Source organism: Giraffa tippelskirchi, chromosome 1 (assembly GCF_054371585.1).
Source record: "Giraffa tippelskirchi isolate mGirTip1 chromosome 1, T2T-mGirTip1v1.2.pri, whole genome shotgun sequence".
In the NCBI taxonomy this organism is placed as follows: Eukaryota; Metazoa; Chordata; class Mammalia; order Artiodactyla; family Giraffidae; genus Giraffa; species Giraffa tippelskirchi.
Genome location: NC_137275.1, coordinates 15,009,801 through 15,026,462, shown reverse-complemented (window position 1 = coordinate 15,026,462; position 16,662 = coordinate 15,009,801). Strand labels below are relative to the sequence as shown.

The following is a 16,662-nucleotide window of genomic DNA, read 5'->3' as shown; positions in this document are numbered from 1 at the left end:
ACAAATTCAAGATAAGGACACTAATTGGGGAGCTAAGATAGCTTAGATGGGAGATAATTTTGATTGAAAAGAGCTTTAACTGAGGTAGTTATTTGAAAGGGATACTTCTGCTGAATCTTGAAATAAAAGGAGTATTTATTCAAGCAGAATGGTATAGATAAGTATTTCAGACTAAGAACATAGTATGATCAAAGACGATAACCAGATTCAAGGAAATGTACGAATCTCAGATTTTGGGGTCAAGGTGAAGGTCAAGAACTAAATGTGGACTGTCGTTGAATCTTACCATAAATCTTTTGGGGAGAATCTGAAGACTTTAAATGTTGAGGTAAAGAGTTTAGAGAGAATCTGAGAAGAATTGTAGGAAAAAAACTTTATGCAATGATTTGAAAGTCAGTGGGTTCAGAATATTTAGAATTTAGGTTACTTTCATGTACATTATTTTATTTTTCTAACAACTTTCATGGGTCTAAAGAATATTATTATCAGTATGTATACACTATTTTTTCTCCAAAAATGTTTACGTTTTACCCTTAAATTCTTAAAGTTGAAATAATCAGAAGCCTGATGAGAAGGAAGCAAATATGCTAATCGAAAGTATTAATATAGTTAAACTTGATGAAACTTTAAGTTTTGTTCTCATTTTCCTGAGAGCCAAGGCAAAAATAAAGGCATGAATATTGGTTGAACCATACGAAACTTGTTTTTGTAGGCCAAAACTGTCAGACCCCAGTAAGTTATTTTATATAATTCTCATTCTCTAATACAAATACACATGCAAAAGAAGAACATTTTTCTTGGAAGCAAAATCATGTCCCAAAGTAGATCTTTTTACTTTTATAATATCTTAAATACTCAGAACAAATAAAGATTTTTTTCACTTCATAGTTTTTAACGTATCAATCCTCAAAAAATCTGAGGGTATACGATTAAAGAAAAAGTTAGTCAACTTATACTTGGACATGAGTTACTAAGACCTTGTTGTATAGCTTTTTGATAACCAAATGTTTTTCATGGACTGAAGGTAGAATACCTCTGTACCTAAAAGAGCTCAGTTGTTAACATGTCCGTAACGGTTGTACTTATTGTCTGACAGTTCCTTAGTGCTTACTATGTGCCAGACACTTTTCTAAGTGTCTTATGTTTAGCTCTCAATCCCTACAACAGTCCTGTGAGGTGGATCTAATGTTGTTTCCTTTTCACATATGAGACGCCAAAGAGCAAAGAGGTTGAGGTGCACAGTACGTCGTGGAGTTGGCAAAAGCTGGTTCCGTGATTCGAATGCAGGGTGTCTGTCTCCAGAGCCCACACTCTAAACCACCCTGTAGACTGTCTCCTAAAATAATAATGCCTAATTATTTGTAGGTATTATTTTTCCCGGCTAAACTTTTGAAAGAAGCTGGATAATAATCGCTTCAATAATGAGAACCTGAAATGTGTTCTTTACCTAGATTCTAACGGAAAAGAATGTGAGCGTACATTCTGAATACGAAATGAACAGCCTGTGCAGGGTAGGATCTATGTTTAAAGCTCTGGGCACCTTAATTTTCCCACCTGCCCCCTACAGCAGGGCCAGTCCACCTTCCCATGGAGGCATTCCCCTGTTGGCTTACAGACAAGTTTATATTTTCTTCAAGATTCTCCTTGAATCTGTCCAAGTAAGCCCTGAATTAATTAATGTTGAGAATTGAGTTTTGACATAATAGAGCATGGCAAACATGTTTTTCCAAATAAGGTAACTGAAGATTAAAAAGTTAAATTACTTGCCCACTGGTCAAATATAGGACTTGTTAATTCTAATTTCAGTGTTTTCCTTTGCTCGTCAAGACTATTAGGAGAAAATTAGAAATGAGCATTAGGTAATACTGAATTATTTATCACTTACTATAAGGACCAATGAATAAAATTTAATCTTAGCCTTTTACAAGTTTCAGAGACCCATAAAGAGTGTGAAACTTAGAATATAAAAAAAAAAAGGCAAGAGTCCTCCAATCTCATAAAACAAATATGGAACAGATTCTAGTCCTTTGATTAATTGTAATTTCTCTCCACTCCCCAAAAGAAGGTTGCTTAACCTTTCAAAAAAAAGATACATAGTATAGTAGCCCTCTTTTTCTTTTTTAAAAACTATAGTTGATTTATAATATGTTAGTTTCTAGAGTACAACATCAGTTCAGTTCAGTCACTCAGTTGTGTCCGACTCTTTGCGACCCCATGAACCTTAGCACGCCAGGCATCCCTGTCCATCACCAGCTGCCAGAGTCCACCGAAACCCATGTCCATTGAGTTGGTGATGCCATCCAACCATCTCATCCTCTGTCGTCCCCCTCTTCTCTGCCCTCAATTTTTCCCAGCATCAGGTCTTTTCCAGTGAGTCAGCTCTTTGCATCAGGTGGCCAAAGTATTGGAGTTTCAGCTTTAACATCAGTCCTTAGTGAAGAGTATTTTATACTTCATTAAAAGTTATTATGAAGCAATGTCTATTGTTATTACAAAGCAATAATTCCCTCTACTGTACAATATATCTTGTTGCTTATCTACTTTATACATGATAGTTTGTATTTCTTAATCCCATACCCCTATCGACCCTCCCTGATTCCATCTCCCCACTAGTGACCACTGGTTTATTTTCTATACCTGTGAATCTGTTTTGCTATATACATCCATTTGTTTTATATTTTAGATTCCACATGTAACTGATATCATACAGTATATGTATTTTCTGTTAGACTTAATTCCCTAAGCACAGTATTCTTATTCTCTAGGTTCATGCACATTGCCGCAAATGACAGAATTTCATTCCTTTTTATAACTGAGTGATATTCCATTGTGTATTTATGTGTGTGCGTGTGTGTGTGTGTGTACCACATCTTCTTTATCCATTCATTCTGTTGATGGACACTTGGGTTGCTTCTGTATCTTGGATATTTGTAAATTGTGCTGTTATGAACTTTGGGGGTACCTGTGTATTTTTGAATTAGTGATTTTGTTTTTCCTGGATATGTACCCAGGAGTGGAATTGCTGGGTTCTGTTTTTAGGTTTTTGAGAAACATCCATACTGTTTTCCATAGTGGCTGCACTATTTTACAATCCCACCAACAGTGTAAGAGGATTCTCTTTTCTCCACACCCCCAACGGCATTTGTTTTTTGTAGACTTTTATTGCGTGTAGCCATTCTGACAGGTGTGAGGTGATAGCTCATTGTGGTTTTAATCTGCATTTCTGATGATTATTGATTTCAAGTATCTTTTTCTGTGCCTGTTGACCATTTGTATGTCTTCTTTGGAAAAATGTCTTTTCAGGCCTTCGGGTCATTTTTTTTTTTTTTTGGTTATGTTTTCTGTATTGAGTTGTATGAGTTATATATTTTGGATATTATCCCTTGATGGTCATATTTGCAAAATACTTTTTCTCATTCAATAGATTGTCTTTTCATTACGTCAGTGGTTTCCTTTGCTTTACAGAAGTTTTTAAATTTAATTAGATCTTATTTGTTCATTTTTGCTTTTATGTCGTTTGCCTGAGGAGACATATCCAAAAAAATATTACTACAATTTATGTCAAAATGTGGTTCTGCCTATGTTCTCATCTTGGAGTTTTATGGTTTTGGGTCTTTGGTCAATTTGGGGTTTATTTTTGTACATGGTATGAGAAAATGTTCTAATCTCATTATTTGACATGCACTATTCCAGTTTTTTTAAGCAATACTTATTAAAGAGACTGTCTTTTCTCAATTGTATATTTTACTTTCTTTGCTATACAATACTTGACCATGTTCTTGTTCAGTCACTCAGTTGTGTCTGACTCTTTGTGACCCCATGGACTGCAGCATGCCAGGGTGCCCTGTCCTTCACCATCTCCTAGAACTTGCTCAAACTCATCTTCATTGAGTCAATGAGGCCATCCAACCATCTCGTCCTCTGTCGTCCCCTTCCCCTCCTGCCTTCAATCTTTCCCAGCATCAGGGTCTTTTCTAATGAGTTGGCTCTTCACATCAGGTGGCCAAAGTATTACAGCTGCAGCTTCAGCATCAGTCCTTCCAATGAATATTCAGGATTGATTTCCTTTAGGATTGACTGGTTTGATCTCCTTGCAGTCCAAGGGACTATCAATAGTCTTCTGCCACACCACAGTTCAGAAGCATCAATTCTTTGGCACTCAGCCTTCTTTATGGTCCAACTTTTACATCCATACATGACTAATGGAAAAACCATAGCTTCGACTAGACAGATCTTTGTCGGCAAAGTAATGTCTCTGCTTTATAATATGCTGTCTAGGTTTGTCATAGCTTTTCTTCAAAGGAGCAAGCGTCTTTTAGTTTCATGGCTGCAATCACCATCTGCAGTGATCTTGAAGCCCAAGAAAATAAAGTCTCTCACTGTTTCTGTTGTTTCCCCATCTATTTGCCATGAAGTGATGGGGCCGGATGCCATGATCTTCATTTTCTGAATGTTGTTGTAAGCCAGCTTTTTACTCTCCTCTTTCACCTTCATCAAGAGGTTCTTTAGTCCCTCTTCCCTTTCTGCCATAAGGGTGGTGTCATCTGCATCTCTGAGGTTATTGTTATTTCTCCTGGCAATCTTGATTTCAGTTTGTGCTTTATCCAACCCTGCATTTCACATGATGTATTGGCATGTAAGTTAAATTAGCAGGGTGACAGTATACAGCCTTGACATACTCATTTTCCGATTTGGAACCAGTCTGTTGTTTCATGTCCAGTTCTAACTGCTGCTTTTTTACCTGCATACAGGCTTCTCAGGAGGCAGGTAAGGTGGTCTGGTATTCCCATCTGTTTAAGAATTTTCCTCAGTTTGTTGTGATCCACACAGTAAAAGGCTTTAGCATAGTCAATGCAGCAGAAGTAGATGTTTTTCTGGAATTCTCTAACTTTTTCTATGATCCAATGGGTGTTGGCAATTTGATCTCGTTTCTCTACCTTTTCTAAATCTAGCTTATACATCTGGAAGTTCTCAGTTCACAAACTGTTGAAGCGTAGCTTGGAGAGTTTTGAGCATTACTTTGCTAGTGTGTAGCAAGGGCTTCCCTGATAGCTCAGTTGGTAAAGAACCAACCTGAAATGCAGGAGACCTTGGTTCATTTCCTGGGTCGGAAAGATCTGCTGGAGGAGGGATAGGCTACCCACTCCAGTATTCTTGGGCTTCTCTTGTGGCTCAGTTGGTAAAGAATCTGCCTGCAATGTGGGAGACCTAGGTTCAATCCCTGGGTTGGGAAGATCCCCTGGAGAAGGGAAAGGAGACTCACTCCAGTATTCTGGCCTGAAGAATTCCATGGACTGTATAGTCCATGGAGTTGCAAGGAGTCGGACACTACTGAGCAACTTTCAGTTGCTAGTGTGTGAAATGAGTGCAATTGTGCAGTAGTTTGGCCATTCTTTGGCATTGCTGTTTTTTGGGATTGGAATGAAAACTGACTTTTTCCAGTCCTGTGGCCACTGCTGAGTTTTCCAAATTTTCTGGCATATTGAGTGCAGCACTTTCACAGCATCATCTTTCAGGATTTGAAATAGCTCAACTGGAATTGCATCACCTCCACTAGCTGTGTTTTTAGTTATGCTTCCTAAGGCCCACTTAACTTCACATTCCAGGATGTCTGGCTCTAGGTGAGTGATCACACCATCGTAGCTATGTGAGTCATTAAGATCCTTTTTGTATGGTTCTTTGTATTTTTGCCACCTCTTCTTTATATCTTCTGCTTCTGTTAGGTCCATACCATTTCTGTCCTTTATCAAGCCCATCTTTGCATGAAATGTTCCCTTGGTATCTCTAATTTTCTTGAAGAGATCGCTAGTCTTTCCCATTCTGTTGTTTTCCTCTATTTCTTTGCATTGATCACTTTGGGAGGCTTTCTTATCTCTCCTTGCTGTTCTTTGGAACTCTGCATTCAGATGGATGTGTCTTTCCCTTTCTCCTTTGCCTTTATCTTCTCTCCTTTTCTCAGCTATTTGTAAGCCCTCCTCAGACAACCCTTTTGCCTTTTTGCATTTCTTTTCTTGGGGATGGTTTTGATCACCGCCTCCTGTACAACATTATAATATAATATCCTTCCATCCGTAGTTCTTCAGGCACTCTGTCTGTCAGATCTAATCCCTTGAATCTATTTGTCATTTCCACTGTATAATTATAAGGGATTTTATTTAGGTCATACCTGAATGGCCTAGTGGTCTTCTCTACTTTCTTCAATTTCAGTCTGAATTTTACAATAAGGAGTTCATGATCTGAGCCGCAGTCAGCTCCCGGTCTTGTTTTTGCTGACTGTATAGAGCTTCTCCATCTTCGGCTGCAAAGAACATAATCAATGAGATTTTGGTATTGATCATCTGGTGACGTCCATGTGTAGAGTGTCTCTTGTGTTGTTGCAAGAGGGTGTTTTCTATGACCAGTGTGTTCTCTTGGCAAAACTCTGTTAGCCTTTGCCCGAAGTAACCATAGATGCATAAATTTATTTCTAGGTTCTCTGTCCCAGTGATCTATGTGTCTGCTTTTGTGCCAGTACCATGGTGTTTTTATTACTGTAGCTTTATAGTATAATCCGAAGTCTGAGATGATGATAGCTTTATTCTTTTTTTTCCAACGTTGCTTTGGCAATTCAGGGTCTTTTGCTATTCCATATGAATTTTAGGATTATTTCTTCTAGTTCTGTGAAAAATGTCATGTGTATTTTTACATTAAATCTGTAAAGTGCTTTGAGCAGTATGGCCATTGTAGTTTTCAGAGTGAAGGTCTTTTACATCCTTGGTTAAGTTTGTTCTAGGTATTTTATTCTTTTTGATGTGATTTTAAAGAGAATTTTGTTGTTGTTTGCATGCTTTCTTTTTAACTTTCTCTTTCTGATGGTTCCTTATTAGTATATAGAAAAGCAAAAAAAAATTTTTTTTGCTGCTACACTAGGTCTTCATTGCTGTGTGCAGGTTTTCTCTCGTTGCAGCAATCAGGGATACTCTTGGATTCAGTGCCCCGTCTTCTCATTGCGACGGCTTTTCTTGTTGCAGAACACGGGTTCTGGGGCACCCGAGCTTCAGTAGTTGTGACGCACAGGCCTAGTAGTTGCGGCTCACAGGCTCTAGAGCGTGGGCACTGTATTTGTGGTACACTGGCTTAGTTGCTCCACAGCATGTGGAATCTTCTCGGACCAGGGATGAAACCCGTGTCTCTTGCATTGGCAGGCAGATTCTTATCCACTGTGCCACCAGGGAAGTCTGCAGCAGATTTTTGTCTGTTAATCTCATATCCTGCAACTTTACTGACTTCAGTACTATGTTGAATAGAAGTGGAAAGATTTGGACATCTTTGTCTTGTTTGAATTTAGAGGAAAGCTTTTCAGCTTTTCACTGTTGAATATGGTGTTAGCTGTGACCAGCGTGTTGGTCACACATTTTATTATGTTGAGATATGTTCCTTCTATACCCACTTCCTGGAGAGTTTTTATCATGAATAGATGTTGAATTTTGTCAAATATTTTTCTTTGTCTATTGAGATGATCATGTGCTTTTTATCCTTCCTTTTGTTTATGTGGTATATCACAGACTGTTTTGTGAAAGTTGAACAATCCCTGTGTCCCTGGAGTAAATCATGGTGTATGATCCTTTTTATATAGTTTTGCATTTGGCTTGCTAATATTTTGTTGAGATTCTTGCATCTGTATTTATCAAAGATATTGGCTTGTATTTTCTTTATTTTGTAGTGTCTTTGTCTGGTTCATACCATAATAATGGATAGTGGCCTCCTAGAATGAATTTGGGAGTATTTTGTCATCTTCAGTTTGAGGGAATCCTTTGAAAAGCATAGGTGTAATTTCTTCTTTGTGTGTTTGATAGAATTTTCCTGTGAACTGTCCAGTACTGGACTTTTTTGCTGGGAATTTTTTAATGACAAATTCAATTTTCCTGCTAGTGGTAGGTCTACCCAAAGTATCCATTTCTTCTTGACTCAATTTTGGCAGGCTGTATGTTTCTAGAAATTGGTCCATTTATTCTAGGTTGTTTAGCTTGTCGGCATGTAACTGTAATATTCCCTTATGATTTTTTTTGTATCTCTCTGGTGGGCTTCCCAGGTGGCACGTGGTAAAGAATCCACCTGCCAAAGCAGGAGACACATTGAAGGATGCAGGTTCAGTCCCTGGATCAGGAAGATCCCCTGAAGGAGGGCATGGCAACCCACTCCAGTATTCTTGCCTGGAAAATCCCATGGACAGAGGAGCCTGGCAGGCTGCAGTCCAAGGACCGTAGATTCAGACACTGCCCAAGAGTCAGACACAACGGAAGCGGCTGAGCACGCACAGTGTTAGTTGTTATTTCTCCTCTCTTAACGTCCTCTCTGATCGTTATTATTTTCTTCCTTAGGCTGGCTTTGGGCTTCATTATTTTTCTGCTTCCTTTAGCTAGTAGGGAAATTTTTTTTTTTTAAATCTGGTAGATTACGTTGTTTATTTGAGATTAAAAGATTACTTTTTAGTCAGATATCAAGGACCAGTATAATTTAAATGCTAGGGTTTTTTTTTTTTCCACCTCAAGTTTAATTAGGATACATACACAGTTGAAAATTATGAAAAATAAAAGTCCAAAGTGCTCACAGAGGATTCAGCAGATATGAGAATTAACCAGAAACAAAATATAGAGTCAGATAAATTGAGAACTGAAAGGAACTCAAAAGTTTATCTTAAAAAAATATAAAAAGTTTATCTAAACCAAGCCTTTCAGTCTATGAATGGGTTAAATATGTCCCTGAAATGTTATATGGCCCCATTTCACTTAGCTAATTTGTGCTGTCACAGAAACAAAACACCAAAGTTGCCATCATGATTTTCTGCTTCTACCACCAGACCAGTTAGTGTGTTAGGTGATATAACAATGAAAAATACCTCTCTCTGTTTTTATACCAATGTAGTGTTGCTGGTCCATCACCTCTGGGTTTGAAATGGGTCTTTTCTCCCTAGAGTGAGTGATGAATTTATCAGGAGCCTGCTCTACCTTTTGTCCGTTTCCTCTTAGAACCAGTTTTGTGGAGCTGCTTGATAATTAACAAGGGTCTGTATCTTCTGTAACCAAAAAAAAATTTTTCCTTAGAAAAAGAATTATTGATTCACTTAAATCAATTATATGGCCTTAGCCTTATCTGAAAAGTGCTTTTACTAGGAAATTAAGATAGCTTACTCATATATGTATCTATCATTAGTATCCACAGTTATTCTACTTGGGAACTGATATATCCTCATGAACCTTATGAGAGATGAGAAAGGCAACACTGAAACAGTCTCTAATGCAGAGAGTGTACATTTAATTTCTAAATTATACATGTATCAGTTCTTAAGATATTTCACAGGTAAACATTATTGGGAATAACACCAGCGTATATTACTTAAAGAAGTGGAAATTTCTATTTGAGCCTCTTTTTCACATTAAAATATTTGCAGAATTTGCTGTGGCCACAGGAAAAGAAAATTATTTTAAAGATGCAAAAAATATTTACCTTGAATATTAATGCTTGTTTCCATACAGTAATTGAAATAACTCAGAAATGTCTTGGTACTTGAAATGTCTTGAAATGTCTGGCTCCTCACTTTCAGTGATTCATAAATTCTATTTAATCCTCATTGAATTCTGTATCTTTAAATTTAGTTGGGTTCTTATGTACTATATACCTCCAGATACTTGTCTTTTTTATTTTAAGCCAACAGAAAAGTATTCTGAACATCTATGTGAATAGAATACAAGATAAATATAAATTCAGTATGTGCACAGTACTGTCTACTAACATGTAGCTCTACACCGACATCTTTCCTCTCTCCCCACGTTAATAAGTCAGGATGACAGGGGTGGTTCCCTGTAATAAAGAGTAGGTTAGCAAAGCTTCACTTTCCAAAATAATATTCAATCCCACCTGACTCATCTTGTATTTTAGCCAAGCTGATCTGTGCCATCTTCCCAGAAGCTTTTCCACCTTTTATCCATCTCAGCTTTTGTTAATGCCTTGCATGTTGTACACGTATACTATCTACATAATCCACTTATTAAACTGTACCTCATGTCCTTGAGGAACTTCCCAGGTGGCACAGGAGTAAGGAATCCGCCTGCCAATGCAAAAGATGCAAGAGACGTGGGTTTGATCCCCGAGTTGGGAAGATCCCCTGGAGAAGGAAATGGCAACCCGCTCCAGTATTTTTCCTAGAAAATTCCATGATCAGAGGAGCCTGGCGGGCTACAGTCCATGGGATCATGAAGAGTCGGACACAACTGTGCACGTATGCACACGCACACACATGTCCCTGAAGTCTCTTTTATTTCTGGCAGGGAGAAATCTCTCTACTCTTACAGATCCAACTCATACTTACGTGATACAAATATTTCTTTGAGTGGTTAACATTCTGTTCATCAATCAGTCTAAATTTTTGTCCGTCTAGCCTGATCTGATTTAGCTCTGATCTGAGCCAACTTTATTATGCTAGCAGTTTTCATATATATTATCACTTTTTTATATTCTCTCTCTTTATTTTCACCAGTTGCCTAATGAGAGACTTACACAGGAAAATTATTCCACAAATGTTGGGTTAGCTAAAAAGTTCACTCGGGTTTTTCTGTTAAGATGTTATGGAAAACCCCAAACGAACTTCTTGGCCAACACAATATTTGAAAGGTGAAAGTATAACTGAATGAATGAATATTCAAATCGCATTGATGAATCCTTGAATATAGAGAGCCTAATCTGTTGCTTCTAGTTAGAGAAATAAATACAAAAAAATATTGCATAATTAGTGTGTGTATGTGTATACATATATCCCAATATTATTTACCTAGGAAATGTTTTATATACATGGACACATATTTTTTAGCCAAATAAGTAGCATAAATAACCAATCTTATAGGTATATATTGTTGGAAATGAAAATAAAGAAATGGCATTTTTATTCTTTGAATCAATACCTTTGACTTGTAGCAGATACTCCTTAAAAATATTCAGAATATTGATCACTTTTATAATCAAAGGCAGAAACACTCTGCATAAAGGAAATGGACTCTGTCTTCACAATGGTGATAAAAGTTTACGTTTAATACCTAACATGACTTCATCCCTTATTTGTTTCATTTTATCAGTTTCATTCTGTTGTATTTTTTATTCAACTCTAGCTGAAAATTAGAGTTAATTATCTGTCTTAGGATTAAAGTATCTCAGCTACTTAGATAATATTAATTTAGACAATAGCTAATTCATGAACGTTATGTTTATTTGTATAAACCAAATATATAAGACTCTTCACACCGTTGTCCAATGATCTTTTTCCTTTTTTTGATATCTCATTAGTTAGAAATATTCAACTACTACTATTTCTGTTGATTACAGCTGAGTTTATAACTAAGTTTTAGTCAAAAAGAAGCAACACAATAGAGACATGTATACTATAGGATTCTGTCAAGCTTTCACTAGTACTTGGTGTTTAAGGGACAAGGTTAATTCACTCCAGAGAGCATCTGGTGGTGGTGGTTGTTTTCTGAAATTAAAGGAGTTTATTTCTAGAATATGAACTATCATATTTGCATCGTTTAAGCATTAGTACATGTTGTGTAACATGTTTTATTAATAACATAATAATGCAATTTGAAACCCATGGGTAATCATATGTTGGCAGATAACCTCTAATTTTCAAAAAGTTTCAATAAGCCTAAAAACTATTTAGAGATAAATTTGCAGATTTAGTTTAAACAGATACCTTTCTGAGTGTGTTGGACTCATTTGCTGCCACTACCACCTCCTCACACACAGACAAGTGTCAGCTGTTAAATTACAGTTGATGTTAAGAAATGTACTAATTTACTCGAGCTGCCATAACACAGTCCCTCAGATTGGCTTAAACATAGATTTGTTCTCACACTTCTGGAGGTTAGAAGTCTGAGATCAAAGTGTCAGCATCATTGATTTCTTGAGACCACTCCTTGGCATTGTAGATGGAGGTCTTCTTCTGTCTTCACATGATTTTCCCTGCATACACACATATCTATATCCACATCCCCTTTTTATAAAGTGAAGTCGCTCAGTCGTGTCTGACTCTTTGTGACCCCATGACTGTAGCCCACCAGGCTCCTCCATCCATGGAGTTTTCCAGGCAAGAGTACTAGAAGTGGGTTGCCATTTCTTTCTCCAGGGTATCTTCCCAACCCAGGGATCGAACCCAGGTCTCCCGCATTGCAGGCAGGCGCTTTACCATCTGAGCGACCAGGGAAGCCTCCCTCTTTATAAGGAAGAAGTCATATTGGATTAGGCCACCCTAAACACCTCATTTTAACTTATTGATCTTTTTAAAAACCTGTCTCTAAATATGATTATGAATTCTGTGGTACTAGAAGTTATTGCTTCAACACATTTATTTGTGGAAAGGGTGGAGGAACACATTTTAACTCATAACAAGAAGTGTGTGTGTGTATTTCTGTGTTTTCACATGCTCTGATTTCAAACTAAATGAAGTAATTTTAATAATGTGACAATTAAGTGGCATATTTGTTGATTTAATTTAGGAGATATTTTTCAGTGATCCACTTGCTTAAAAAAAAAAACAAGTAGAAATAAGAAAAAGTAAATTTTAGTTTTGATGCCAACATTCACTCAGTGTATTTAGCATTTATCAAGTGCCTAAGGTGTTTTGCTGGGCAGTGATGCTCACTATAATGTTGAGCAAGTCATGAACTATTATTCCTCATCTGCTAAAAAGTGACTAAAAATCTCTTTGCCTACCTCATGAGATTGTTCATAAATAAAATAAGAAATAAATGGAAGCCCTTTGAGAATATAAATGTGCCAACCAAGTCATTAGTCAAATTTAAAAGAATTAATCCTGTCTCTTTGTAAACCTTAGAATTTACTGTGAATGTTTTACTCATACAAGTAGAAATGCCAGCCACTTATTAGTAGAAGATTTTTATAACATAATGAGCATTGTCAAATTCAGGAAGTCAGCTATGATGTGACAGAAAGACATAGAGTATAACAACCTAAGTTTAAGGTTCAGTTCTTACCTGTACTAACTGAGTAAACCTGCTCAAATCATTAAATTTCTTGAGATCTATTTATGCATTTGTCACTGAAATATACTGATTTCACAGGGAACCGTTTATAAGGAATAAATGGATAACATAATCATTTTGTAAACTATAACTCACTATCAGCAGATAAATAATAGTATATTATTTAAAATATGATTTTAAAGTGACTGAGCAATCTGATAGTGAGCTTTATTATTTAAATTGGAACAAGCAGACAATCTCAATGCCTAACCGTGTTGTGTTAATTGTATCTTAAAATTTCCCCATAGATGTGCTACACAAAAGATGGAGCATAGCATCTTCACCAGAAAGGGAGATCACCCTGGTTAACCTGAAAAAAGATGCACAGTGTGGCTTAGGTAAGTCACTGAGATGCTTCAAGGTCTGTGAGAATTCAAAGAGAAAAGGTCGATTGCATAATATTGGCATTGAGGAACCAGCCCACTTGTGCCCACCTGAGTCCCCTTCTCCCACTTGCCCAAAGTGGGAGATGCCAAAGTGGAAATGCCAAAGGTGAAATGCTTACAAGCAATGTTTCTACCAAATTTAAGTCCCATCTCACATGTGTTACCTATTAAGCCATATTCAGTATGAGCCTGTACACTTCTGTGTGTCAAGCAGGCTAATCATTAGTCCTTGAAAATACCAATATCGTGAGATATTTTCATTTTTACTTATTTTTTTGTTGAGACAGTTGATTTATAATGTTATATAAATTTCAGGTATACAACATACTGATTCACAATTTTTAAAGGTTATATTCCATTTTTATTTATTATAAAATATTGGCTATATTCCTATGCTATGTAATATGTTCTTGTAGCTTATTTATTTTATATGTAGTAGTTTGTACCTGTTAGCCTCCTTATCCCTATCTTGCCTCTCCCCATGAAGATTTTATTTTAATGTGCTAATTCACAGGATTTCAAATTATTGGTGGAGAAAAGATGGGAAGGCTGGATCTAGGTGTATTTATTAGTTCAGTTACTCCTGGAGGACCAGCTGACTTGGATGGATGCTTAAAGCCAGGTATTTATTTTTAGGTAATTTAGGGAATTTCATTAAGTATTTACTGGGCTTCCCTAGTGGCTCAGACAGTAAAGAATCTACCTGCAATGCAGGAGACCCAGGTTCGATCCCTGGGTCGGGAAGACCCCCTGGAGAAGAGAATGGCTACCCACTCCAGTATTCTTGCCTGGAGAACTCCATGAACAGAGAAGCCTGGCAGGCTACAGTCCATGGGGTCACAAAGAGTCGGACACAACTGGGCGACTAACACTTTCACTTTGAAGTATTTACTGACAGACATGAATTTGCACAGAGGGCAAAAGTAAAAGTTGGGTAAAACAAAAATAATGAGGGGGAGGTAACACTTCTGAGATTTAGCCTGAATTTCTCTTTGCTGTAGAAGACACTGGGTTGTCTGTTTTTACAGGAGACCGTTTGATATCTGTGAATAGCGTCAGTCTGGAGGGAGTCAGCCACCATGCTGCAGTTGAAATTTTGCAAAATGCGCCTGAAGATGTGACACTTGTTATCTCGCAGCCAAAAGAAAAGCTCTCCAAAGGTAATGCTGCGGATGTCTCTGAGCTGTTCCAGTTCCCACAAAAGTTTCAATACCTTGACCCATAAATTAGATTTAAACTTTTTATTTCCTTTCTGGAAATTTAATATGTGTAGTTCTGATTGTTTTAACTTTATGTATCGGTACAAGTCTTTCACTCATCACTTCCAAGATTTTCTGTCTCATTCCTCTTTACACGCATAAAAAGGACTTGTGCAAAATCAGTATCACTGGAGTAAATTCCGAGTACTTGGTGTGTTTTATCACATGTTAGGCCAAATCAGAAATAAAATTCTTAATCATTGCCCAATTAATATAGTTATGTAACAGTTATCTATGAAGTCCTGTCTTGAACCTGATTATAAAAGGAAAAGGATGCCAACATTCCAGAAATGTAAAAGCATGACCATATAATCTTGTGCCATTTTTCTAGATTCCACATACGTGTATTATCTATAATTCTTTTACCCATGTCACCTGTGGTTTTTGTCTTAGGAAAACTTTCCTAAGTGGCTTTTTAAAAGAGCTATGTATGTAAGGAGTGTGGAATTACCTTCTTTGATAATTACTTGGAGTGTAAAAACTACAGTTTGATAAGACAATATAAAACAAGTATATAAATAACCATTCAACAAGGATCAAGGATTTTTGGAGATTCAAGTTATCTCTGGATAGGGGATTAAGAAAGTCTTCACAAGGGAGACTTGCTTGAAACAGGTCTTAGGGAATGGAAATAAGGAGTTCAGGTGAAGCAGGTACACATTCCCATAGAAGTTGCCCAAAGAACGACCAAAAGAGGAGGCATAGGAAACAGAAAGCATCTTCAGTGTTCGTTGGGTCCTTATGGTTCCAAGCCCCATGTCCGGTGTTGTACACGTGTTATCCTGCGTAAAATCCTCCCAGCAGCCACCAGGGAGCATTGTACATGTGTGTAAGCCCAGACGTGTGTCCCTAACCTATTATTCTCACGGACGGATTTTGACTTTTCAGTGCCTTCTACTCCTGTGCACGTGGCCAATGGCATGAAAAACTACATGAAAAAGCCTTCCCACCTGCAAGACAACACTATAAATTCTTCTGAGGATCACTGCTGGCCACGGGGCACCCCGAGGCACATCTCAGAGAGCTCATTTGGCCTGTCTGGGGGCCTGCGGGAGGGAAGCCTGAGCTCTCAAGATTCCAGGACTGAGAGTGCCAGCTTGTCGCAGAGCCAGGTCAATGGGTTCTTTGCCAGCCATGCGGGTGACCGCAGCTGGCAGGACTCACAGCGTGGCAGCCCTTCCCCATCTGTGATATCCAAAGCCACCGAGAAAAAGTGGACTTCTACTGACAGCAACCGAAGTAAAGCTAAAAATACAGGCATTTCTGATGCACCAGATTACTCTGACCGTGGAGATTCAGACATGGATGAGGCCACTTATTCCAGCAGTCAGGATCATCACATACCAAAAAAGGCACCGTTTAATTTGAATCTTGGTTTTTATTTCTTTTCCCCCGCTTAACAAAACAAACAGCAGCAAATGTATTATAGAGCAGAATAATCTACTATGAACAGAGTACATTATTCTGGAAAGGAGAAATCATTTATGTATGATGCTACTAACTGCTACTGCATTTGATGCTAACTTTCAGAGAAATTAGCAGCTTTGAATACTAATTCTGGGAACTTGATTACACAAAGGAATGAATAACCAGATTATGACTGTTTTCTATAAATTGTTTCTCTCTTGTATACATAATATTTATATTAATAAGAGAACTTAATATCCAAAAAAACTGTTCCTAAGTAATTCATATAATGGACAGTTGACTTTACTATTAACAGCCTAAATTACTCTGAAGTTCTGAATGTATGATAATAAGAACAAAAACATAGAAAATTGACCATTTCCTAGAAATATTAGACATGATATAATTTAGACTCATTTTCACAAGCAGATTCAGAAAAGAACCTTAAGCCCTTTGTTCACTGAAAAACATTCCTCATTAATGTCTCCAGCATTCCTCCTGAGAGAGTTATGTTGTTAATAGATTGGGCTTAGCTGTTGT

The 16,662-nt window shown here is 37.3% G+C and overlaps 1 protein-coding gene across 34 annotated transcripts in view; it reads left to right on the top strand.

The window, feature by feature from the left end:
- PTPN13 (protein tyrosine phosphatase non-receptor type 13) overlaps positions 1–16,662 on the top strand; it is a 209,702-nt gene that overhangs the window by 147,020 nt on the left and 46,020 nt on the right. For all 34 annotated transcript variants that reach the window (XM_081581525.1, XM_081581496.1, XM_081581480.1 and 31 more), the window contains 4 exons: positions 13,319–13,408; positions 13,971–14,078; positions 14,485–14,616; positions 15,604–16,067. In XM_081581525.1, coding sequence (XP_081437651.1) covers positions 13,319–13,408; positions 13,971–14,078; positions 14,485–14,616; positions 15,604–16,067 — 794 coding nt within the window. The remainder of the gene's footprint in view (positions 1–13,318; positions 13,409–13,970; positions 14,079–14,484; positions 14,617–15,603; positions 16,068–16,662) is intronic.